The following is a 25659-nucleotide window of genomic DNA, read 5'->3' as shown; positions in this document are numbered from 1 at the left end:
GGAAGGGAGAGTCAGAGAACTCATCCTTTAAAATTAAAATTGCATTTAATCACTCTTCGTTTTTCTACCAGGCTCAGGAGGCCAGGCCAACTCTGCATTTTAAGTGTTTCACCGTTTAAAATCTAAGCACCTTGGGGGGTGAGGAAGGAGGGCAGTGGAGGAGAACTTTTGAAATCTTTCCACAAAAATCAAAGAACAAACCAACTAGAGGGAAAAATAGCTGCTATATTTAAACTACATTATCCCATCAGGGAGCTATGGTTTTGAGAACCATTCCACAGTACTTTGTTTGGCACTGCTATATGGGTTTCTTTTCTTCCTTTTTTTTAAGATGGCAACATTTTTTTTCTTCAGAGCAGTAATTGCAAAGGAAGCAAAGGGCTTCACTAATTAATTTAGTAGATACTCACTAAGCATCTGCTATGTGCCTGGCACTACACTGGTCACTGGGGGCACAAAATAAAGAAGGAAGGACTCAAGGTCCTCATTGCAAATAATTATCATGCATTTATTCAAGAAGTTTTGATTGCATGCCTTCTAAGTGTGTAGGATTCTGTTACAGGAAAGGGTCCCGATCCAGACCCCAAAAGAGTGTTCTTGGATCTTGCGCAAGAAAGAATTCAGGTCGAGTCCACAGAGTAAAGTGAAAGCAACTTTATTAGGAAAGTAAAGGAATAAAAGAATGGCTGCTCCATAGACAGAGCAGCCCCGACGGCTGCTGGTTGCCCATTTTTATGGTTATTTCTTGATGATATGCTAAACAAGGGGTGGATTATTCGTGCCTCCCCTTTTTAGATCATATAGGGTAACTTCCTGATGCTGTCATGGCATTTGTAAACTGTCGTGGCGCTGGTGGGAGTGTAGCAGTGAGGACGACCAGAGGTCACTCTGATTGCCATCCTAGATTTGGTGGGTTTTGGCCACTTCTTTACTGCAACCTGTTTTATCAGCACGGTCTTTATGACCTGTATCTTGTGCCAATCTCCTATCTCATCCTGTGACCTAGAATGTCTTAGCCATCTGGGAATGCAGCCCAGTAGGTCTCAGCCTCATTTTACCCAGCTCCTATTCTAGATGGAATTGCGCTGGTTCACACACCTCTGACAATTTCTATTCTCCTGGAGTTTATAATCTGGTGGAAGAGGAGAGACAATAAACAAGGGACTTAGGGTGATTAAGTGACATGAAGGAAGGAGTATTACTCATATGTGCATTTGCCCATTTGCTATTCCTTCTGCCCAAAATGCTGTTCTTCTTGGCTCTAAATTTGCAAGGGGCTCTGTATTATTCCTGGCTCACTTCTCAGAGGGAAGTGACCACCCTACTGGCCCTCCTCCTGTCACTCTCAAATGTGAGTCCATGACCCAGTCAAGTGGAGATGTCAGATCAGCAGCTGAGTATATGCATCCAGACATACAAATGTGTAGTCAACAATATGTAGGTGGGCCAGGCGCCGTGGCTCATGCTTGTAATCCCAGAACTTTGGGAGGCCGAGGCAGGCGGATCATTTGAGTTCATGCGTTCAAGACCAGACTGGCCAACACATTGAAACCCCGTCTCTACCAAAAAATACAAAAATTAAACAGGCGTAGTGGTGCATGCCTGTAATCCCAGCTACTTGGGAGGCTAAGGCAGGAGAATAGCTTGAACATGGGAGGTGAGGTTGCAGTGAGCCAAGATCGCGCCCCTCCACTCTAGCCTGGGTGACAGAGTGAGACCCTGTCTCAAACAAACAAACCCATTATGTAGGTGAAGTTTAAAGCAGTGGGACTAAGGAAAGATTATAGGTAGGAAGACTGCCATGTCCTTCCTAAGCCCTGGGACACTCCAGGTTTAAAGTTGAGTAGAAGAGTCTGGACTCAGTGGCTCACATCTATAATCCCAGCACTTTGGGAGGCGGAGGTGGGAAGATTGCTTAAGCCCAAGAGCTCAAGACCAGTCTGGGCAATATGGCAAGACTCCCCATCTCTACAAAAAATAAAAAAATTTGGCAGGGTATGGCGGCACATGCCTGTAGTCCCAGGTACTCAGGAGGCTGAGGTGGGAGGATTGCTTGAGCCCGAATGTTTGAGGTTGCAGTGAGCCATGATGGTGCCACTGTACTCTAGCCTGGGCAACAGAGCGAAACCCCATCTCAAAAGGAAAAAGAATAAAGTTAAGTAGAAGAGGAGGCGGCACATGAAAAGGAGGTTGAAAACAACCAACCAGAGAAGGGGAAGGAAAACCCAGGTTACTATACTCAAGTTAAGTGATATAAAATGCTATTTGAGGCCAGGCACAGATAGCTCATGCCTGTAATCCCAGCACTTTGGGAGGCTGAGGTGGGCAAATCACTTGAGGTCAGAAGTTCAAGACCAGCCAGGCCAACATGGTGAAACTCAGTCTCTACTAAAAATACAAAAATTAGCCAGGCATGGTGGTATACGCCCGTAATCCCAGCTACTCAGGAGGCTGAGGCAGGAGAATCACTTGAACTTGGGAGGTAGAGGTTGCAGTGAGCTGAGATTGTGCCACTGCACTCCAGCCTGGGCAACAGAGCGAGACCTTGTCTAAAACAAATAAACAAAGTGCTGTTTGAGACTTCTGGGCTACTGATGATGAAGTGTTGGAGAAGGCCGCTATCATGCAAGACTTCCAAGATGAGGTGGAATCTCAGCCTTCATCTTGAAGGGTGACAGATGTTCACCAGGCAGGTCCAAGCAGAAGGCACAGCCTGAGGAGAGGTCCCAAGGAAGGGATAATGAGTCATTGCGTCAAGAGCTTGGAATTGGAGGAGAGGTCTTGGTGGATGTATAGCAGATGACACTGCAAACTGCAATGGAAGAATGTAGGTCATCTCCAAACAGGGTTTTCAGTGCTGTGCTAGTTACTCCCTTTTTTTTTTTTTTTTTTTTTTTTAAGGCAGAGTCCCACTCTGTCGCCCAGGCTGGAGTACAGTGGTGCAATCTCGGCTTACTGCAACCTCTGCCTTCCTGGTTCAAGCGATTCTCCTGACTCAGCCTCCCAAGAAGCTGTGATTATAGGTGCGCACCACCACACTCAACTAATTTTTGTATTTTTAGTAGGGATGGGATTTTGCCATGTTGACCAAGCTGGTTCTCAGCTCCTGGCCTCAAATGATCCGCCCACCTCAGCCTCCCAAAGTGCTGGGATTATATGAGTGAGCCACCACACCCAGCCCTGTGCTCGTCACCTCTGCTTCCTTCAGACCAGTGAGGTCTTTGACTTTCCTCAGTGAACACTTGTTGTTTGGCAGGTCTAACATTTGCAGCCCTTTCTTCTGATAACAGCACCCAGATTTTCCTTTGAGGCTTCGTTTTCCAGCATGTGTGTCCTGAACTAGCAGCATCAACATCACCGGGGAACTCAGAAATGCAAATTCTGGGGTCCACCCCAGACCTACTGAATGAGCATTCTGGAGGCAGGTCCCAGCAAAAGGTGTTTTCAGAAGCCCTCCCGGTGATGCTGAGGCATGCGCGTGAAAACCACCCCTGTAGGGAACTACTTCTTCCCCCATCTCAGTTCGTGCAATTCATATGGCACTGACCATAGTCTTTGCTTCCAGGGGTGTGCACAAATCCTAAAGAAAATCTTAGGCCTTTCTCTCCAGTTTAGTGCTCCGAAAGCACTAAACCAGAGAATTGGAAAACGGAGATGCTGGAACCATGTCTGCCACCACCAGGAGAGAGGCTGCCTGAGAGTAAAAAGCAAAGGAAGAGCTGGGCGCGGTGGCTCATGCCTGTAATCCCAGCACTTTGGGAGGCTGAAATGGGCGGATCACCTGAGGTCAGGAGTTTGAGACCAGCCTGGCCAACATGATGAAACCCCGTCTCTACTAAAAATACAAAAATTAGCCAGGCATGGTGATGTGTGCCTGTAATCCCAGCTGCTCAGGAGGCTGAAGCAGGAAAATCAGTTGAACCTGGGAGGTGGAGGTTGCAGTAAGCCGAGATCGTGCCACTGCACTCCAACCTGGGCGACAGAGCAAGACTCTGTCTCAAAAAAAAAAAAAAAAAAAAAAAAGGCTGGGTGCAGTGGCTCATACCTGTAATACCAGCACTTTCGGAGGCCAAGGTGCGTGGATCACTTGAGGTCAGGAGTTCAAGACCAGCCTGGCTAACATGGTGAAACCCCATTTCTACTAAAAATAAAAAAAATTAGCTGGGCGTAGGGGCGCACGCCTGTAATCCCAGCTACATGGGACGCTGAGGCAGGAGAATCACTTGAACCCCGGAGGCGGAGGTTGCAGTGAGTTGAGATTGCGCCATTGCACTCCAGCTTGGGCAACAAGAGGGAAACCCAAATAAATAAATAAATAGGAAAGAGGCAGAGCTAAGAGGTGGAGAGAGATTCTCAGTGACTTTTTTTGAGCACCTGGATCAAGCTGTTCTAAATTTGGAGTCTATTCCCTATAAGTCCCTTTTTTTATAAGCATAAGATAGTGAGTTGGATTTTTAACACTCGGCCGTCTAAATAATGCTTATAATTGTGCACTGTACAGGGAAGGCAGATTCCAGAAACGACATGCTGTTAAGTTTGACAAATTCTCAGATATTGAAGTTATAGTTCATGGGCATGTAGAAAAAGTGGTGGTCACTAGGAGCTGGTGTATGTTCAGTAACATAAGCCACGTCAAAGTGGATGCATTTCTGCACTTCTGTGAAAAGAGCACTAGAGTGTGGATTTGGAGCCTGTTATGGACAATGTCTCTGAATCTTCCTCTCTTTTTTTTTTTTTTTTTTTGAGACAGAATCTCGCCCCGTCACCCAGGCTGGAGTGTAGTGGTGCAATCTCAGCTCACTACAACCTCTGCCTCCCGGATTCAAGCGATTCTCCTGCCCTAGCCTCCTGAGTAGCTGGGATTACAGGCGTGTGCCACCACGCCTGGCTAACTTTTGTATTTTTAGTAGAGATGGGGTTTCATGTATTGGTCAGGCTGGTCTCGAACTCTTGACCTTGTGATCTGCCCACCTTGGCCTCCCAAAGTGCTAGGATTATAGGCGTAAGCCACTGCACCCGGTTTTTTTTTTTTTTTTTTTTTTTTGAGATGGAGTCTCGCTCTGTTGCTCAGGTTGGAGTGCAGTGTCGCAATCTTGGCTCACTGCAACCTCCGCCTCCTGGGTTCAAGCCATTCTCCCTGCCTCAGCTTCTTGAGTAGCTGGGATTACAGGCACCTGCCACCATGCCTGCCTAATTTTTGTATTTTTAGTAAAGATGGGGTTTCACCATGTTGGCCAGGCTGGTTTTTGAACTCCTGACCTCAGGTGATCCACCTGCCTTGGCCTCCCAAAGTGCTGGGATTACAGGCATGAGCCATCACGCCCGGCCAGTCCTCTCATTAACTTATTATGGACAAAGTAGAGAAAGGTGGGTGGTAGACTAATGTCTGCCTAATCATCAATTTAAATACTGCAGGCAATTCTCATCATTCTACTCAACAAGTATGTGCCCCATAAGAGATGACAGATGTAACTTGGTTGAACAGCCTTAGTTCTCATCGGTGTCTCAGTGTAAGCATCTGACTGTGTCAGTTCTGATTTTGGTACATAAATGGGTGTTTTCACATAACATGACCCTTAGGTCAAGCTGACTACATCAGGCACTCAACCAAAAGAAAAATTATCTGTTCCAACACTGTGTAATAAAGTATTATAGAAGATAAGGAGACAGGGAGTGCCTTATAAGATTTTCACTTTACTGATTTTGGACACTGTAGTCAAGTTGATTTTTTATAATAGTTGAACAATTAAACACATTTAATTGGATATTTTCAATCTGGAATGAGTGTCTAGAAGTTCTACTGGATAGAGACATAGAAGACATGCTTATCAAATTTGTATGTAACCCACAGCTGGGACATAGAGCTAAAGTACTTGAAAATGAAGAACTCAAAAGACCAGAACAGATGCTAAACATGGGTCTAGAGCATGAGAACATTCAAGTACATGCAGAGTTCAGTGCCTGGGTTAAAAACAATCAATAGTGCAAGTGCACAATGAGATTTACTGACTGTAGTTTATATAGAAAGGACTCTGTTTTGAGTTGACTGTTAGCACAAATCTACAGTGTGCAGGGGAAAAGATCCATTGTAAAGGTGGGCATGACAACTCCTCTGCAAGACCATGCCCAGACTCTTTTTTTTTTTTTTTTTTGATAAAGAGTCTTGCTCTGTCGCCCAGGCTGGAGTGCAGTTGCTATCACAGGGGCATGCCACCACACCCAACTAATTTCTGTATTTTTAGCAGAGACAGGGCTTCACCATGTTGGCCAGGCTGGCCTCAAACTCCTGACCTCATGTGATCCACCCGCCTTGGCCCCCCAAAGTGTTGGGATTATAGGCGTGAGCCACCTCACCCGGCCCCATGCCCAGACTTTTGTACTCAGTACTGGGTACCTCTAGAACTGGATGACAAAGTTGCTGAGGGATTACAAACTCATGATCTAGAAAGAAGCTGGGAAGAGACTTTATTTTTTTTTTCCCTAGACAGAGTCTTGCTTTGTCACCCAGGCTGGAGTGCAGTGGCACAATCTCGGCTCACTGCAACCTCTGCCTCCCAGGTTCAAGCAATTCTTCCACCTCAGCCTCCGGAGTAGCTGGGATTACAGGCGCATGCCATCATGCCTGGCTAATTTCTGTTTTTTTTTTTTTTTTTTTTTTTTTTTTTTTTAGTAGAGATGGGGTTTCACCATGTTGGCCAGGCTGGTCTCGAGCTCCTGACCTTGTGATCCGCCCGCCTTGGCCTCCCAAAGTGTTGGGATTATAGGTGTGAGCTACCACGCCCGGCTGGGAAGAGACTTTTTAACACAGTAGATAGCTTGAAATACTCAAAGGAATCTCACACCAAAGAGGAATTAAACTCATTTGGAATGGTTCCAGAGAGCTAAACAAGATCCAATGTATAGATGAAGTTAGCCAATGGGAGGTGGATTCAGCCTAGAATGAGACTGCTTTAATGATTAGAGCTGTCCAAATACAGAACGGACTGCCTTTTGCAATCTCCACTGCTTTACAGCACTGGGAAGTTGGCTGGGGCCTCTTTTACAAGTCACTCATTTCCACTGTCCATTTCTGTCTAACTTGCTTTTTAAACCATCTTGCCTTTTAGCAGCTAATGTCCTCCTTTATTAATGCCTTTGAAGTTCTTTGATCAAATCATCCATCTTTCTGAATCAGTTTCTGTTTTCTCTCCGTCCTCAATTGATTGAATGTGCCTGCAATTCTTGCTGAAAAATAGAGTATTTCTAAAACCTATTCTTACTTTTAAAAACCCTTGTTAACAAGAAGCAAGTATAACAAGATGCATAAAATAAATTAAGCACAAGTTTATTTCTACATGAAAGAAAGTAGATATTTCTGCCTTTGGGAGACTGTGTTTCTGATAAATTTTGGCAACCCATCAACAACAGCTTTCAGAGACACCAGCAGGTTGAGGAACCAAGAGCATAATTGTTATGATGATGTATAAGGGGTCCAATTCTGGGCTTAAAATCACAGTTTCAGCTTAAGGGAGTATTCCAGCCTCCAGTAAATAGAAAGCTTGCGGAGAACAGTCTAGGAGGGCAATGGCAGTGTGGTAACAGTACCAATGTGAACTTGAACCTTCCTCCTTTCTGAGAAACCTGTAATGCTGTTTAGCTTTGTTTTTGTCTGTTTGTTTTAAACTGACTACACTTCACAGCCATTCTCATGAGGCAAGTAGTTCAGAGAGGCCCTCTAATTTATTTCACAAATTGGAAATCAATGAACTTGAGTTCACTGAAAATTTGCTGAGGCCCTCCTATGGGGGAGGCCCTTTGCAAGTCGCTTATGGGCTAGGGATGGTGGGACTCATTCATTCATTCAAACAGCAGGCATTTAATAAATAAGGAGCATAGACTGTTCTTTGTACTGAGGATGGACAAGATGGACAAGGCCCTGTTCTTATGGAGCTTCTGTCCTAGAGCTCCATGAGACACTAGGAGACAGGCAGTTAACAGCTAAATCAAAATACAACATCACAAGTAAGCACTCTGAAGAAAACTGACCGGGCATGGTGGCTCATGCCTGTAATCCCAGCACTTTGAGAGGCCGAGGCAGGTGGATTACCTGAGGTCGGGAGTTCGAGGCCAGCCTGGCCAACATAGTGAAACCCAGTCTCTACTAAAAATAGAAAAATTAGGCAGGCATGGTGGTGTGCACCTGTATTCCCAGCTACTTAGGGGGTGGAGGCAGAAGAACTGCTTGAACTCAGGAGGCCGAGGTTGCAGTGAGCTGGGATTGTGCTGCTGTCCTCCAGCCTGGGTGACAGAGTCTCTGTCTCAAAGAAGAAAAAAAAGAAGAAAACTGAAGAATGTGATGGAAGGTGAATTGCCGAGAGTAGCCACTTTTTTTTAATTTTTTTTTTTTTTTTTTTTTTTTTTTTTTTTGAGACAGGGTCTCACTTTGTTGTTGCTCAGGCTGGAGTGCGGTGGTGTGATCACAGATCACTGGTCTTGAACTCCTGGGTTCAAGCGATCCTCCCTCTTTAGCCTCCTGAGTAACTGGGACTAAAGGCGCAGGCTACCACGCCCAGCTAATTTTTGTTTTATTTTTTATTTTTTTTAGTAGAGATGGAGTCTCGATATATTGCCCAGGCTGGTGTCAAACTCCTGAGCTCAAGGGATCCTCCTGCCTCAGCCTCCCAAAATGCTGGGATTACAGACATGAGCCACTGTGCCTAGGTAGCCACTTTAGACAGCAAAGACATCTCTGAGGAGGGGACATGTAAGCTGCGATTTGAAAAGAAAGAGAATGACACAAGTGAAGATCTGTGGGAAGAGCATTCCATACAAAGGCTGGGGTCAGGAACTCCTCCAGAAGCTCATAATTGCACCAGAGGTGCTTACAACCCCAAGCAGTGACAGTGGCACAGAATATTCAACATCAAATGCCTAAGCTAATTTCCAGACTGAGTAAGGTAAACCATCCTTCTCTTGCCTGCAGTCTTCCATCGGTCCTGAAAGAGAGAGAGGTAAGGGAGAAGAATTGGTAGGAAATGGTGCAGAGCTGGTCTCAGAGGGCAACAACCACCAGCCCTCCATGGCCACACCCCCACCGTGCAGTCATGTGCCCCTCTTGAAGCGGCTTTGATCCTGTGACCTAACCAGTTTCCACCTGGCTTCTCTCAGTGCGTTGCCATACAGGAGAATTTTTGTTTGTTTGTTTCGTGTAGGGTTTTGTTGCTTCTTTTCCAAGTATCAATCAAAACTACATGCCAACCTCCACTCCTTGGAAATAATTAAATGACATGACGTGCCTCATTTTTTTCAGCTGCTGATGCACTGTAATTTGCACCTGTTGAAGGAATTTATCTTAAGTCCTGAAGCCTAGCCACTTGAGACAACTGAGGTGATTTTTCTGCTCTGCTTTTGCTCATGTGGATGGTGTATTATTGCTAAACACAAAAGTGGACTAAATGCTTCATTCTGCAACCTACTCCCTGAAGAAAGCTGCTCATCTTTGTGAAGCGAATATATTAATGTTTTGTTCATGAATTCCATGCAATTTCCCATCCCCTTGTTAAGTAATGTAGCTAATTTATATTGGCAAAATTCCCTTTATCTCGCTGTGACCTGCGTTTCGTCCTTCCAAGCAGAGCAAATCATCCGTGGCTTAACAGCAGGCTTTGGATTCAAGTCCCCTTTTCTCCTGTCGAGGGAAGTGAGTCTATGAACCGGCCTTCATCTGAAAGCCACAGCGAAGCACCTCCTAGCCCAAGTCTAGCTGCTGTGTGGCAGCTCCAGCGGTGTGACCTGTGACTGCCCTGCAGACACCTAACAAGCGCTGCGTGAGCTATTAATAATAAAATCAACTCTTCTCCCTCCCCCCCCGCGAGGGGGGTTCCCTCGTCAGGGCCCAGAACCCGCTGGGGTAGAATCGGGGCTGGCGTGCGAAGGAGCTGGCGGCAGGGGGTGTGGGATGCGGTGTTCCCGAGGAGACAGATGAAGGATTTGGGTTGTGTGGGAAGGGAACTGCGGAATTCCTCCCCTTGGTTCCTGAGGGGGGCTCCGAAGGAGACAGATTAGGATGCAGAGCGCAGCCCGGGCGACCGAGGGCGAGGAGGCGAGCCAAGGACACCAGCCCGAGCGCGCCTCGAGGACGCCCCGCGTGGACCGCGCTCCAAGCTCCTCGGCCTCGCCTTCCAACCACCCGCCCACCGGCCCCAAAGCAGCGAGCGCACTGTGAGCGTCCCACCCTGCGTCCGCAGGTGGGTGGGCCAGAGAACCGCACGCAACTAGGAGGGACCCCGGCTCCCCCTCCGCCAACCCCGGGACCGCGGCGCGCGCGGCCTCGATCCGGGTTCCTAGGGGCGGCGCGCGGGAGGGGGCGGGGCCTGCGCGGCAGCGTGGGCGCCAGGCGCGCGGGAGGAGGGAGCCGGGGGGAGGGGGCGGGGCCGCGCCGCCCGCGCCGCGCTGGGCGCTCTCGGCCAATGAGCGGCGTCCACATGCCGCGGCGGCGGCGAGAGGGGAGGCAGCGGCCGATAAATGCTATTAGAGCAGCCGCCGCGGAGCCGTCCCCGACGCCACCTCCTTCTCCTTCGCCGCAGTTTCCTCCGCCGCTGTCGTGCGTGCGGAGCTGAGGGACCCGGTCGAGCGCTGCCGCGCACAGCCCCGCCGGCTCGCCTCCCTTGCCGCGTTCCGCCCTCGGAGGTCGGCCGGGCGCCCCCTCCTCCGGCCCGGGCGGGGCCTCTGATCGCCTCAAGAGAACGGGGAGGGGGCTCGGGGGCCGCGGCCTGCGCTCCCCGCGGGCGGCTGAGGGCGAGGGAGGCCCTCCCTTCTGCGAGGGGAGGGAGGGTCAGGAGCCCCCCACCCGCCCTGCGGAGCTCGGGGCCGCGCGAGGGGCGGTTGTCTGGGGGAGGGGGCGCGGGGTGATTCAGCGCCCGGCGAGGCGGAAGCGGCCGCAGGAGGAGGAGGGGAGCGCCCGTCCGCGCCTGGGCTCCCGGGGTGGCACGAGCCCGCGGCCGGAGTGCGAGGCGGAGGCGAGGAGGCCGCGGGGACGGGAGGCGAGGCCGGCCGGGCCTCCGAAGCCATGGAGAACGCGCACACAAAGACGGTAGAGGAGGTGCTGGGCCACTTCGGCGTCAACGAGAGTACGGGGCTGAGCCTGGAGCAGGTCAAGAAGCTCAAGGAGAGATGGGGCTCCAACGGTAGGTGCCGGGCGTTCGGCTACAGGGGCCCGGCGCGGCCCGGAGAGCCAGGGAAGATGGCTGACCGGGCTCCACCTCGTGGGCTTCGGCTCCGCGCCCGCCGACGGCTGCGGGCGGAGGGTCGGGCCGGCGCGGCGGCCCCGCAGGGGAGAAAGGGGCTGCGGGTCTCGCCTCGCCTCGCCTCCCTTGGACCTCCTCGCGTCTCGGGCCCTGGATCTTCTCGGCGCGCAAGGCTCGGAGGCTTCTCTCCAGCAGCAGCCGGTCCCGGTGGAGGGAGGGACGAGGCTCCTGCAGCTGGGTTGAGCCCGGCAAGACGTTTTCTCGTCCCCTGCCGATTTATGAGGCGTCGAGGTCGTTGGAAAGCCTCTGACCGTTCTTGTCCTACCCAGAGTTACACATCTGGCAGAAGTGATGACATCGCTGAAACCACTCCTCGGTTCAGGAGCCCTAAGTGATTTCACGCTTAGGGCTAGACCTCAGGCCATTGATTACAAAGAGTGCATGCTTTCTTGAGATATCTTTGTAGTATACCTTCTGCTAAAAAAAAATTGGATATTCCTATAGCTAGGTCTGTGTTTTGAAGATAGTGATGCTTAGAATTGTAGCAGTTCTTTTTAGAAAGACGGAGTGCTAAAATGTCTCTCTCTTTCTTTTTTAACCTCCCTCTTGACACATTGCCTGGCGAATTTCTACATTCTACAGAGTTACCGGCTGAAGAAGGTAATCTTAACATTTTTTTTTTTTCCCTCTCTTGGTGTGCTGATGGTAAGATGACAGCTACAACACATGTGTTTGTTTCTTACAGGAAAAACCTTGCTGGAACTTGTGATTGAGCAGTTTGAAGACTTGCTAGTTAGGATTTTATTACTGGCAGCATGTATATCTTTTGTAAGTATGAAAAAATTTATTTTCTTTCCCCCAGAAAGGTGAAAGTATTCCATAGATAAATCAGAAAACAAATGGTGTCCATTGGGTGAAAACATATTGGGAGTTACAAGCTGTGTCTCCATGTTTAAAAACAATCTGGGCATTTTAAAATTACGAACAAAACACTTGAAGCCATTGATATTCAGAAAATAGATGCCTGACATTTATAATGCAATTAGGAGTTGTCCCAGAGTGTGGCATGGTCTTACAAATTCTTGTGGTTTATCAGCTTTTAATATCAAAAAGTTCTTCACTGGGAAGCCTTTAATGTTTTGGGTTCTTCCATTGTTACCGTGTTGTAAGATCCTACTAAGATGATGTTGGACTCTTTGTAGTCTGTAAATAGAACTTACAAAAGGAATATTCCAGTTGCTTTCCCTTCCTGGTAATGGCAAGGTGACAGTTGTTCCTGACGGTGACAAGAATGATGACGGCTGTGATGGCACCCTTGTTGACCAAATTTGGTCACTGACCTTTAGGGTGGTATATTTATCTAAATTGGACCCCTGTCTTAAGTGATTCTTAGGTTGGAAGAACAAGGTTTAGTACAGTTGGTTTTAGATCTTAAAGGAAAAAAACCAGCATGGTGTTTTTTCTTGTTCTGTGTGTGCTTACCCACTTGAGTGCTATACGGTTGCTAAGAAACTAGTGAAATGCAAAGAACTACAGCAGAAAAAAGGTGTTGGGGTGGCAAGTATATTTCTAGGTTTTTAACTTTTTTTTAAATGTTCGGTATTAATTTTTTGTTGCATTTTTTTTTCCTTGGGCAGTAGACTGCTTGGTAGTTTTCCTAAAAATAATCATGAATAGGACACAGATGTTCCTAATCCTAGTAGCGTGAGATGCCTTTTATTCTTGAATTACAGTATTACAAAAACCACAATAAGTGAAATTCACCCAGTGTAGTACTTCTTTCTAGTTAAAACAAAATTGACAAAACTTCACGGTTTCGGTTTTGTACATACTTGTATATGCAGGTCCCAGGGATCAGCCTCAGTCTTTGTGACAACCATACCATAGAGGGCTATTTTGAGAACAAAATAAAGCAGTGGGCATTTATCTAGTTCAGATGAGGAAAAGATTAAATTTATACCCATCTTTTAAGTAGATAGTGGCAGCAGGAAATAAATTTTTGGAATAATTTTTATGTAAATCCTGCTTTGAGACTGTATTAGGCCATATTAGCCAAGTGGTGTGTAGCCATTAATAATTCAGTCCCCAAGAACCTTTTCTGTGGTTTTCATTGATTAAAATGGGGACTTACATAGCAAACCATTCAGCTTTGTGAGTCAATCACAGTGTACCTCTGACATAATCTGTTTCTCCTTGATTAAAAAATGTTCCCCCAGAAAATGGCTGCTGTTTTACCAATTAAGGGAAATGAGTAGAGCTGTTTGATTAACTGTAGTTTATCAATACATTGTCATGGGGCAAAATAAATGATACATTTGGAGGTAGTGTAAGATTTGTATTTAACTGGGTACATAATTCTGAAATAGCATTGGCAGTTAAATAATGGGATCCGATAAGGTCATTGGGAACTTCTTAGAAGTTAATCAGCTGACATATACGAGCCAGAAGGAAAATACAGTTTTATTGAATTCTGTGTGTTACAAGTTGAAGCAGTATAGGAAACCACGCTACTGGTGTTACTATTGAGGTTGCGTTGGGTCTCTCTTTTGAGTGGCCAGTTTGATTTTATATTAGCATTTTAAATTAATGATGTGTGTGGGTTTTGTTTGTTTTTTACTTTGAAGTAATTAGAGGCTTTTAGTTTGTAGGCATTTCAAGCAGGTTTTTAAATAAATGCTTTAATTTTTTTAATAAGGTAGGACCTTGGCTTTTTGGAGCATTATAGAGCTATATTTTGGAGTTGAAATTTGAGTTCCTTTTTGGTAACTGTGGAGTTACTGCTCAGGAAATGAACTATGTTACATTTTTATTTTATGAGTTGGTAAATAGCAAAAGAATAAGTGTTTCGGGAGTACTTCTATAGAATTAATTTGCTTTGGTTTGTTTGATCAAGGAATTGCAGATATAAGACCTGTTGTGTTGATTTTCTTCATGTGGGGTTGGGTAGTGCCGCTACATTGTCTTTAGTGTTTCATTCCTCCAGTCTATCTTTTAAAAGAAAGAGCCCTGACTCTTTTTTATATCAGTTTGTTTATTCCTATTGATGTAACAGAAAAAACATGGTAGACTATTCAGGTTTTTTTGGAGAAGTGACTAGGGATTCTTATATACATCATGCATCATCAAGTCATGCTCATATTAAAAAGAATATTGGTGATTTCAAATATCTAAGTAGTAAATTGTTAACTATAGTAATATTTTGCTGTGGCATAAAATAGGAAGCTGCATTAATGTTTTATGCTTGTGACCTGTAGGGATCTAGTTTAATTTGTAATATTGGCCAAAGTGTTTTTTTGAAACGGTCACTTGGATTGAAAGAAGTAAGCTTCATCTCCCAGTGCATAGGAACATTAGAAATTGCTTAATTTGACATTCAAGACCCCCCGCCATCATTCACTTTATCTTTTCATTCTCTTCTTGATTACCAACTTTGCTCTAAATGTAACACATCATATGGTTGCTTGACTGGAAAGCCTGCCCTTTTCTCTCTTCCTGCTTTGTTAAGATATTTATTGAGCACCTGTCACAGACACTGGGGGTACAGTAGTGAATAAAACGGAGAGGGAGCCCTAGCTGGAGGATAATACTGTTGAGAAAAATAAAACAAGGGGGTTCGGATTATCAGAGCATGTGAAAGGGGGTACAGTTTTCAAATTGGGTGGTCAGGGAAGTCCTTGAAGGTGACATTAGCGAAAAGACCTGAAGGAGGTAGGCATTAAGGCCATGGTGGTCTCACTCCCATCTGTTTAAATCATAAAGTCATAATTAATATGGTAATAACTTGCATAGGTTTCTCTACCTTCCACCCTCATTTCCCATGTCAGCTACTTAGATTGACCCTAAAATGCTAATAAAACTTTCTAGGCTATGGCACTTCTCAGCCTTTACGTTACATTTGACCATTTGCATGTGTGTGTCTTTTTTCTTCCTACTAGACCCCCTTGAAAAGTACCTTATTTTTTAGAGTTAGTGCTTTTTTTTTTTTTTTTTTTTTAAAATACGTAGACAGAGTCTCACTCTTGTTGCCCGGGCTGGAGCACAGTGGCGCAATCTCGGCTCACTGCAACCTCCACCCCTGGGTTGAAGTGAATCTCTTGCCTCAGCCTCCTGAGTAGCTGGGATTACAGGTGTCCACCACCATGCCCAGGTAATTTTTGTATTTTTAGTAGAGACAGGGTTTCCCCTTTGTTGGCCAGGCTGGTCTCGAACTCCTGACCTCAGGTGATCTGCCCCCCTCAGCCTTCCAAAGTGCTGGGATGACAGGCATGAGCCACTGCGCCTGGCCTAAGTTAGTGCTTTTGATGTCACAAATATTTGGGTGAGTTTGTTTCAGTAGAATTTTCTGAAAATATGAGACCTTTTTACTGTAATTTCTCAGAAGAAAATACTCAAAGTATTTGATACTGGATTTGTAGTGATTTTAATTTTCTTCTTTCTTTTAATTTTTGATTTTAAAAATGGGATAAGAAGGGCAAATTACTGATTGGTTTAACTAGTTTATTTAGAGCTTTTCTTAATGGTTTGAAAGGTGGATTTAATAGAGTACTTTTTTGTTTGTTTGTTTTGTTTTTTGAGACGGAGTCTCGCTCTGTCGCCCAGGCTGGAGTGCAGTGGCGCGATCTCGGCTCACTGCAAGCTCCGCCTCCTGGGTTTACGCCATTCTCCTGCCTCAGCCTCCTGAGTAGCTGGGACTACAGGCGCCTGCCACCGCGCCTGGCTAATTTTTTGTATTTTTAGTAGAGACGTGGTTTCACCGTGGTCTCGATCTCCTGACCTTGTGATCCGCCCGCCTCGGCCTCCCAAAGTGCTGGGATTACAGGCGTGAACCACCGCGCCCGGCAATAGAGTACTTTTTTAAAAGAAGATTGTTTTCTCATGCCTGCAAACATTGAATGTTTTTACATAGCTTTATATCTGGATCAGAAGAGAATGAGTTCTAATTCATACTTTTTATTTTTTCGCATTTTATTAATGACTGAAAGAATTGTTTCCCCCCCAGAAATTATCGTAACATTTATTGGTAATTCTTTGTATCTTTTTTGAAATGTTTAATTTCCATTTCCTCTTTTTTTTTTTAAAAAAAAAAACTTGATGTAAATTTCTTCATTTATTGAGCAATTGTTTGAGGGCTCAAAGGCACAGTACAAGTTTCTGAGAATACTAGGAGCAAAATGTGCTTATGATTTTTTTAAGCACTTTTTTCCTTTCATTTTCTTTTTATGATGCTAAGAGCTCTTCCTGTTATCACAGTGTATAGATATCTGAGTCACAACATCATGACTGTCTTCCAGTTTACAGCAGAACGTGCTTTTTACCTTGGATTAAAATTTGCTTTATTTGGCCGGGTGCAGTGGCTCATGCCTGTAATCCCAGCGCTTTGGGAGGCCGAGGTGGGTGGATCATTTGAGGTCAGGAGTTCGAGACCAGCCTGGCCAACATGGTGAAACCCTGCCTGTACTAAAAATACAAAAATTAGCCAGGCATGGTGGTGGGTGCCTGTAGTCCTAGCTACTCAGGAGGCTGAGGCAGGAGAATCACTTGAGCCCGGGAGGCGGAGGTTGCAGTGAGCCGAGATTGCACCACTGCACTCCAACCTGAGCAACAAAGTGAGACTCCATCTCAAAAAAAAAAAAAATTGCTTTATTATAGTTATCAGAAGTATAATGCAGTACAGAGTGTTGTACAGTATTTCAGTGCTGTACAGAGATTAATCTTGTAGATAATAATTGGAGGATACTCTATCCCTACTCTATTTTAAGCAGTTTAAAGTAGTTGAGTGTTCATTAGCAAATGGTTACCTTGAATAATACTGGCATATTTGAAGCACTGAACTTGTTTGATGTAAGTCCCAGAAGACAGGTATTATTGTATTTAGCACAAAGCAAAGGGAAGAAGGAACACTGTTTATGTCTAAAACTATGGGGCAGTGGTCTTCTGTTTCACTTTTCTTTGCTGCTGTTCGTGAAGCTTGTTACCTTTTTGCTGTCTTTTTTTTGAGACGGAGTCCCGCTCTGTCACCCAGACTGGAGTGCAGTGGTGCAATCTCAGCTCACTGCAACCTCTACCTCTCAGGTTCAAGTGATTCTCCTGCCTCAGCCTCCCGAGTAGCTGGGATTACAGGCATGCGCCACCACGTAGAGACGGAGTTTCTCCATGTTGACCAGGCTGGTCTCCAACTCTTGGCCTTAGATGATCCGCCTGCCTCAGCTTCCCAAAGTGCTGGGATTACAGACATGAGCCATCTCACCCAGCCCAGATAATCCTTTTTACACATTGCTTAAAATTTTCTGTTTTCCTGGAAATAGGGTCTTCTGTCACCCAGCGGAGGAATGCAGTGGTGTGATTATAGCTCACTGCAGCCTCAGACACATGGGCTGAAGCCTGATTCTTGAGCCTCCCAAATAGGTGGGACTATAGGTGTGAGCCATCATGCTTTCTTTGTCTTTTTTTTTTTTTTTTTTTTTTTGTTTGAGACGAAGTCTTACTCTGTCACCTAGGCTGGAATGTAGTAGTGGCACGATCATTGCCCATTATAACTGCAAACTCCTGGTTTCAAGCAATCTTCCCGAGTAGTGAGGACTTACAGGTATGCCCTGCCATGCCCAACTAATTAAAAAAAATTTTTTTTTATAGAGATAGGGTCTCGCTATGTTACTCAAGCTAGTCTCCAATTCCTGGCCTCTAAAGATTTTCCCAAAACATTGGGATTATAGGCATGAGCCACCTCACCCAGATGAAACAGATAATTCTTTTTTTTCCCCCTTTGAGATGGAGTTTTGCTCTTGTCAGCCAGGCTGGAGAGAAATGGTGTGATCTCGGCTCTCAGTAACCTCTGCCTCCTGGGTTCAAGCGATTCTCCTGTCTCAGCTTCCCCAGTAGCTGGGATTACAGGCGTCCGCCACAACACCTCGCTAATTTTTTGTGTTTTAGTAGAGATGGGGTTTTGCCCTGTTGGTCAGGCTGGTCTTGAACTCCTGACCTCAGGTAATCTGTCCACCTCAGCCTCCCAAAGTGCTGTGATTACAGGTGTGAGCCACCGCGCCTGGCTTGAAACAGATAATTCTTTATATTCAGCCTATTGTCAAGATTTTTAGAAACATTTTCCCAGTTCCTTGTATAAATATACTTTGTATAACTTCTGGCAAACCATAATTATGAACTCACATTACTCCAGTGCTATAATACTGCAGTAAGGGATCTTGCATTTCAGTAATGTCACTCATCCAGTTTTCCTCCCCTTTCTCTTACCCCATCTCCCTCCCAGTCTCGTGGATTCTTCTGTCAGCAGTCCTCTTTCTCCTTATACAAGGCAAGAGTTTTTCTTACCAATAGAACAGAACTGTGAAGGACTGCCCAACATAATCTGATACGCTTGTTCTTCATTTTGGCCTGTAATATTTTTTTTTTTTTTTTGAGACGGAGTCTCGCTCTGTCGCCCAGGCTGGAGTGCAGTGGCCGGATCTCAGCTCACTGCAAGCTCCGCCTCCCGGGTTCACGCCATTCTCCTGCCTCAGCCTCCCGAGTAGCTGGGACTACAGGCGCCCGCCACCTCGCCCGGCTAGTTTTTTTTTGTATTTTTTAGTAGAGACGGGGTTTCACCGTGTTAGCCAGGATGGTCTCGATCTCCTGACCTCGTGATCCGCCCGTCTCGGCCTCCCAAAGTGCTGGGATTACAGGCTTGAGCCACCGCGCCCGGCCAATTTTGGCCTGTAATATTTTAAAGCAGAGATTTGCTCTGACAGTCCCATCACTGCTTGCTATTGTCTTTCCCTTTGCTCTAGCTGACAGGGGATATTGCTTTAGGTTTGTTCCCCAGGCTTTACTGCCAAGAGGGAAATTCATACCCACTTTAACAAGGTGTGAAGCTTATCTTACAGTTGCTAATGCCTCACTGACCTTTTGGAAAGGTCATAGTTACTCTTCAAGTTGAGTGATTTTTCTCCCCCAAGAGCGAATTAAAGTTTCTTATTTCTGATATGCTCTCCTTGGCAAATGTTTGAAAGTCTAATATCAGAGCAGCTGTGATCCTGCATCTATCAAAATTTATAACTTCCTAGAGAAGTTTTCATTCTGGCATTATTCCTGGCCTTAACACTAGAACGCCCTGTTGAGAGTATACAGTAACATTTATCATACTCATTCTGTTTTTCTCTTGCCTTAGCTTAATGGACGTTGGTGGTGATTGGCATCTGTCAGGACTTGGTTGGTCCTGGTGCCTCCTGTTTTTGTTTTTGTTTTTTTGTCCTGCTCAGATATTTCTTATTCATAGTTACCTTCTTCTTTTTTTTTTTTTTTTTTTTTTTTTTGAGACGGAGTCTCACGCTGTTGCCCAGGCTGGAGTGCAGTGGCGCGATCTCGGCTCACTGCAAGCTCCGCCTCCTGGGTTCACGCCATTCTCCTGCCTCAGCCTCCTGAGTAGCTGGGACTACAGGCGCCCACCACCGCGCCTGGCTAATTTTTTGTATTTTTAGTAGAGACGGGGTTTCACTGTGGTCTTGATCTCCTGACCTTGTGATCCGCCCACCTCGGCCTCCCAAAGTGCTGGGATTACAGGCTTGAGCCACCGCGCCCGGCCTACCTTCTTCTAATGAGTCATTTGGATTCATTATTGCCATAAATCATTTGGAGGAGTGCTTTCATGATTTACTGAGTAGATCTTTTAAAGAAGATGTTATTGTGAAATATGCAAACATTTTAAGCAATTTTTTTTAATTAAAAAAAAATTCGACCTCCAAGATTAAATCATTAGATATGGTTAACATTGTTTCTGGATTGGTAAGTTTCCACAAAAAGAGGTTTTAAAATTTTTAACCACATAGACCACTCTTTACCATATTCATTATTCTTAGTATTCATTGTGGTGGGTTCTCTCTTTTTACCACATTTATAGTTGTTGGATTGAGAAGTGCAATGTGACTCTTACTCTGTGGTTTTTAAATCTTAACAAGGTTATAGTTGTGTGAGCTAAAAGTTTAATCGTCTGCCCCTTTTTCTTGGGGCAGTGCTCTGTGACCAGTTACATTTTTGGACTTAAGTTATCTCTGAAGTGCTGTGTTGCTGTATAGATGTCTTATGGAAGATAATCTACAAAATACACTTCGGATCTCACAACAGCTTTGTGGTTCTGAAACAGCCTTCAGTAGTACCACTAAAAATAAATAGGGAATTAACTGGTTTTTTGTTTCTTTTATAGAGATGAGGGTCTCAGTATGTTGCCCAGGCTGGTCTCAAGCTCCTGGCATGAAACGATCCTCCTGCCTTGACTTCCCAAAGTGCTGGGATTACAGACATAAGCCACTGTTCCTGGCCTAGAATTAACAGTTTATATATGCTCTAAATAAAGTCAATGATCAGGTTGTTTATACTGTGAATTTATGTCACATGGATATTACTTAATATGAATAATAACCAAATGAACATGACTTAGATGATCACCTTTTACTTTAATCAAGAATTGAAGTTTTATTTTTTCTAAATAGATACATATAAAATGAATGGAATTTATTCCCTCTCCCCAGATTTTATTTGGATTCTAAAATGGAATTATTACATCAGAAGATAAGGTATTTTTAAGAAATGTAGTTGTTTTTTTGAGACTGAGTCTTGCTCTGACACCCAGGCTGGTGTGCAGTGGTGCGATTTCAGCTCACTGCAACCTTTGCCTCCCAGGTTCAAGGGATTCTCCTGCCTCAACTTCCCAACTAGATAGGTCTACAAGTGTGCACCACCACACCTGGCTAATTTTTTGTGTTTCTAGTAGAGGTGGTTTCACCTTGTTGGCCAGGCTGGTCTTGAACTCCTGACCTCAGGTGATCTACTGATCTACTTGCCTCGGCCTCCCAAAGTGTTGGGATTACAGACTTGAGCCACCACACCCAGCTAAGAAGTATAGTTTTTTGTTTGTTTGTTTTTTGAGTTTCGCTCTTGTTGCCCAGGCTGGAGTGCAATGGTGCGATCTTGGCTCACCGCAACCTCTGCCTCCTGGATACAAGTGATTCTCCTGCCTCAGCCTCCTGAGTAACTGGGATTATAGGCATGCACCACCATACCCCGCTAATTTTGTAATTTTAGTATTGATAGGGTTTCTTCATGTTGATCAGGCTGGTCTCCAGCTCCTGACCCCAGGTGGATCCCCCTGGCTTGGCCTCCCAAAGTGCTGGGATTACAGGGGTGAACCACCGCACCCAGCTTTTTTCTGTTGTTTTTTGAGACCGAGTCTTGCTTTGTTGCCCAGGCTGGAGTGCAATGGCACGATCTCGGCTCACTGCCACTTCTGCCTCCTGGGTACAAGTGATTCTCTTGCCTCAGCCTCCCCAGTAGCTGGGATTACTGACAAGCACCACCATGCCCAGGTAATTTTTTTGTGTTTTTAGTAGAGAAGGGGTTTTGCCATGTTGGCCAGGCTGGTCTGGAACTCCTGACCTTAGGTGATTGCCCGCCTCAGCCTCCCAGAGTGTTGGGATTACAGGTGTGAGCCACTGTGCCCAGCTGAAGTATAGTCTTGACTTCGAATAATTGTTATGAACAAGATATAGCCGGTTGTTTATATAATTGCATTTTGCTACCATTTGTTTCTAGAGAAAGAAAATAGATTTTGTCTATCATAATCCCTTTAGTGCTAGGCACTTTTTTTTTTTTTTTTTTTTTTTTTTTTTTTTTTTTTTTTGCGTTTTCGCTCTTGTTGCCCAGGCTAGAGTGCAATGGCATGACCTTGGCTCACTGCAACCACCGCCTCCCCAGGTTCAAGTGATTCTCTTGCCTCAGCTTCCTCGGTAGCTGGGATTACAGGCACCCACCACCATGCCCGGCTAATTTTTTGTATTTTTAGTAGAGATGGGGTTTCGCCATGTTGGGCAGGTTGGTCTGAAACTCTTGACCTCAGGTGATCTGCCTGCCTCGGCCTCCCAATGTTCTGGGATTACAGGCCTGAGCCACCATGCTCGGCCAGTGCTAGCCACTTTTTAAAAAAATGACATTAAGCCTAAAAAGACACAAATTCTAATGTGCCGTTTCTCTTCTAGGTTTTGGCTTGGTTTGAAGAAGGTGAAGAAACAATTACAGCCTTTGTAGAACCTTTTGTAATTTTACTCATATTAGTAGCCAATGCAATTGTGGGTGTATGGCAGGTAAGCAAAAATTCCTGTACTGCAAAATTTCAATAAGTTATATAAGTGATTAGGGCTGTATTAATCTTTGTTTTTCCTGATGTATTGAGTAAAAATATGTCTGCGGGAAGTTTACATGTATTTTCCCTTTATTCCATTAATTAATTAATATTTTCTGACACAGTCTCACCCTGTTGTCCAGGCTGGAATGCAGTGGTGTGGTCTCGGCTCACTGCAACCTCTGCTTCCCGGGTTCAAGTGGTTCTTGTGCCTCAGCCTCCCAAGTAGCTGGGACTACAGGCATGCACCACCACGCCCAGCTCATTTTTGTATTTTTTGGTAGAGACAGGGTTTCACCATGTTGGCCAGGCTGGTCTTGAGCTCCTGACCTCAGGTGATCCGCCCTCCTCAGCCTCCCAAAGTGGTGGGATTGCAGGCGTGAGCCACCATGCCCGGCCCATTAATTTAATTAATTGCAAATGTTTGACCTTATGCATATAAACTTTGCAGTTAAGATTGCTCATTCTTCGCCAAGTGTGGTGGCACCGGCCGGTAGTCTCTGCTACTCAAGAGGCTGAGATGGGAGGGTTTGCTTGAACCCAGGAGGTCAAGGCTACAGTGAGCCGTGATCATACCACTGCACTCCAGTCTGGGCAACAGAGCAGCACCGTGTCTCATAAAAAAAATTGTTCATTCTTTTTGGTAGCAAGGAATTAAAGTGGGTGAGAGAAGCTGCTTAAGGAAATGAGAATGTGAGAACCAGTATCTATCTTTATGTCTCCTAGTTGCTTCCTGTGACAAACTTTAAAAGCTCCATGTCATTTTTATTCTCCTTGGGTTTTTTGGTAGGTTTAGCTATAAAAATTGTTTCCCTTTCAGTGCTTACTACAGACTCTGAGACTGAAGATTCATGTTAATTGTTGATCTTTTAGGTATTTGATGGATATAATCACCCCTTTGAGGACTGAAGTAGACACTTTTTTTGTTTTGTTTTGAGACGGAGTCTGTCGCCCAGGCAGGAGTGCAATGGCACGATCTCGGCTCACTGCAACCTCCGCCTCCCAGGCTCAAGCAATTCTGCCTCAGCCTCCTGAATAGCTGGAATTACAGGCACCCGACACCACGCCAGCTAATTTTTGTATTTTAAGTAGTTTCACCATGTTGGTTAGGCTAGTCTCGAACTCCTGACCAGATGATCCACCCACCTTGGCCTCCCAAAGTGTTAGGATTACAGGCGTCAGCCACCATGCCCGGCCTTTTTTTTTTTTTTTGACCGACTTTCACTCTTGTTGCCCAGGCTGTAGTGCAGTGGTGCAGTCTCACTGCAACCTCCACCTCCCGGATTCAAGTGATCCTCCTGTCTCACCCTCCCGAGTAGCTGGGATTATAGGCGCGTGCCACCATGCCCAGCTAATGTTTGTATTTTTAATAGAGACGGGGTTTCATTGTATTGGTCAGACTGGTCTCAAACTCCTGACCTCAGTTGATTATTCCTCCCGCCTTGGCCTCCCAGAGTGCTGGGATTACATGCGTGAGCCACCATGCCCGACACATCTTATAAACATACTTAGTCCTGTTGAAATTGTAAACTTCTAATCTTTACTAATAAATGTTAATGATCTTTATGTGGTAGACTCATAGAAAGATGGCCTACTTAGAAATTTATAATTGTGCTATATTCTTCTCTCTCTTTTTTTTTGTTTTTTTTGTTTGTTTGTTTTTGAGATGGAGTCTCCCTCTATTGCCCAGGCTGGAGTGCAGTGGTGTGATACTGGCTCACTGCAACCTCCGTCTCCTGGGTTTGAGCAATTCTGTTGCCTCAGCTTCCCGAGTAACTGGGATTATAGGTGCCTGCCACCACGCCTGGCTCTTTTTTTTTTTTTTTTTTTTTTTTTTGAGACATAGTCTCTCTCTGTCACCCAGGCTGGAGTGCAGTGGTGTGATCTTGGCTCACTGCAAGCTCTACCTCCCGGGTTCACGCCATTCTCCTGCCTCAGCCTCCCAAGTAGCTGGGATTACAGGCACCCACCACCAGACCCAGCTAATTTTTTGTATTTTTAATAGAGACGGGGTTTCACTGTGTTAGCCAGGATGGTCTGGATCTCCTGACCTCGTGATCCGCCTGCCTCGGCCTCCCAAAGTGCTGGGATTACAGGCGTGAGCCACCACACCTGCCTTTTTTTTATTTTTAGTAGAGACACGTTTCACCATGTTAGCCAAGATGGTCTCGATCTCTTGACCTTGTGATCCGCCAGCCTCGACCTCCCAAAGTGCCGGGATTTCAGGTGTGAGTCACCGCGCCCTGCCTTCTCATGTTTTTCTGAAAAAAAATTACATTTGGTCAGGGCCTGGTGGCTCATGCCTGTAGTATCAGCAGTTTGGGAAGCTGAGGGGTAGATCACTTGAGGTCAGGAGGTCGAGACCAGCCTGGCCAACATGGCGAATCCCGTCTCTACTAAAAATACAGAAAGTTAGCTGGGTGTGGTAGCATGTGCCCCCAGCTACTTGGGAGGCTGAGGCAGGGCTTGAACCTCGGGAACGGAGTTTGCTGTGAGCCGAGGTCGTGCCACTGCACTCCAGCCTGGGCGACAGAGCTAGACTCTGTCTCAGAAAAAAAAGATTTGAGTTTTTAGAAAAAGAACATTCTTAAGTCTTTAGTATACTGAATGGTATGAGCAGCAATAGAGGGTTCTGGCCTTCGGAAAGTAAGGAAAATTGTGACAGTGTAAGGTAGTATGGGGGGCATGTTATTTTTTTTCTGACCAGTGTCATCAAGGAAGGCTTTCTTTCTTTTTTTTTAAGACGGAGTCTCGCTCTGTCATCCAGGCTGGAGTGCAGTGGCATAATCTCGGCTCACTGCAGCCTCCGCCTCCCGGCCTAAAGAGATTCTCCCACGTAGCTGGGATTACAGGCGCGCACCACCACGCCTGGTTAATTTTTTGTATTTTTAGTAGAGACAGGGTTTCACCATGTTGGCCAGGCTGGTCTCGCACTTCCAACCTCAGGCGATCCTCCCACCTCAGCCTCCCAAAGTGCTAGGATTATAGGCATGAGTCACCATGCCCGGCCTTTTCATTGATTGTAATTGTCATCTTTGTCCTCAGAGTCAGAGATAATTTATCTTTTTTCCCCCCCAAGACAGCTTCACTCTTGCCAAGGCTGGAGTGCAGTGTCATGATCGCAGCTCACTGAAATCTCTGTCTCAGGCTTAGAGATCCTCCTCCCACCTCAGCCTCCTGAGCAGCTGGGACTACAGGTGCATGGCACCACACCAGGATAATTTTTGCATTTTTCGTAGAGGCACTGTCTCGTTACGTTCAGCCCAGGCT

General features: G+C 45.6%; 1 protein-coding gene and 1 long non-coding RNA gene across 5 annotated transcripts in view; both read left to right on the top strand.

The window, feature by feature from the left end:
- Positions 1 to 8405: 8405 nt before the first annotated feature.
- LOC105493428 (uncharacterized) lies at positions 8406 to 10309 on the top strand. 2 transcript variants are annotated; one of them, XR_011608843.1, is made up of 3 exons: positions 8406 to 8936; positions 9290 to 9367; positions 9615 to 10309. It is a non-coding gene; the product is annotated as an uncharacterized lncRNA (long non-coding RNA). The 2 variants fall into 2 exon arrangements; XR_011608844.1 differs by lacking the exon at positions 8406 to 8936 and adding an exon at positions 8948 to 9187.
- Positions 10310 to 10507: 198 nt separating this feature from the next.
- LOC105493427 (ATPase sarcoplasmic/endoplasmic reticulum Ca2+ transporting 2) overlaps positions 10508 to 25659 on the top strand; it is a 70576-nt gene continuing 55424 nt past the window's right edge. For 2 of the 3 annotated variants that reach the window (XR_003020869.2, XM_011761046.3), the window contains exons 1-4: positions 10508 to 11165; positions 11868 to 11885; positions 11971 to 12053; positions 22247 to 22351. Coding sequence is in view for 2 of the 3 variants with exons in the window: in XM_011761046.3 (XP_011759348.1) it covers positions 11048 to 11165; positions 11868 to 11885; positions 11971 to 12053; positions 22247 to 22351 (324 nt within the window). In the remaining variant the exon portion in view is untranslated. The remainder of the gene's footprint in view (positions 11166 to 11867; positions 11886 to 11970; positions 12054 to 22246; positions 22352 to 25659) is intronic. The other variant, XM_011761045.3, reaches the window with a different exon arrangement.

The sequence above is a fragment of the Macaca nemestrina genome, chromosome 10, assembly GCF_043159975.1.
Source record: "Macaca nemestrina isolate mMacNem1 chromosome 10, mMacNem.hap1, whole genome shotgun sequence".
Classification (NCBI taxonomy): domain Eukaryota; kingdom Metazoa; phylum Chordata; class Mammalia; order Primates; family Cercopithecidae; genus Macaca; species Macaca nemestrina.
The sequence above is the reverse complement of the archived record's forward strand: the minus strand, read 5'-3'. Positions and strand labels throughout refer to the sequence as shown.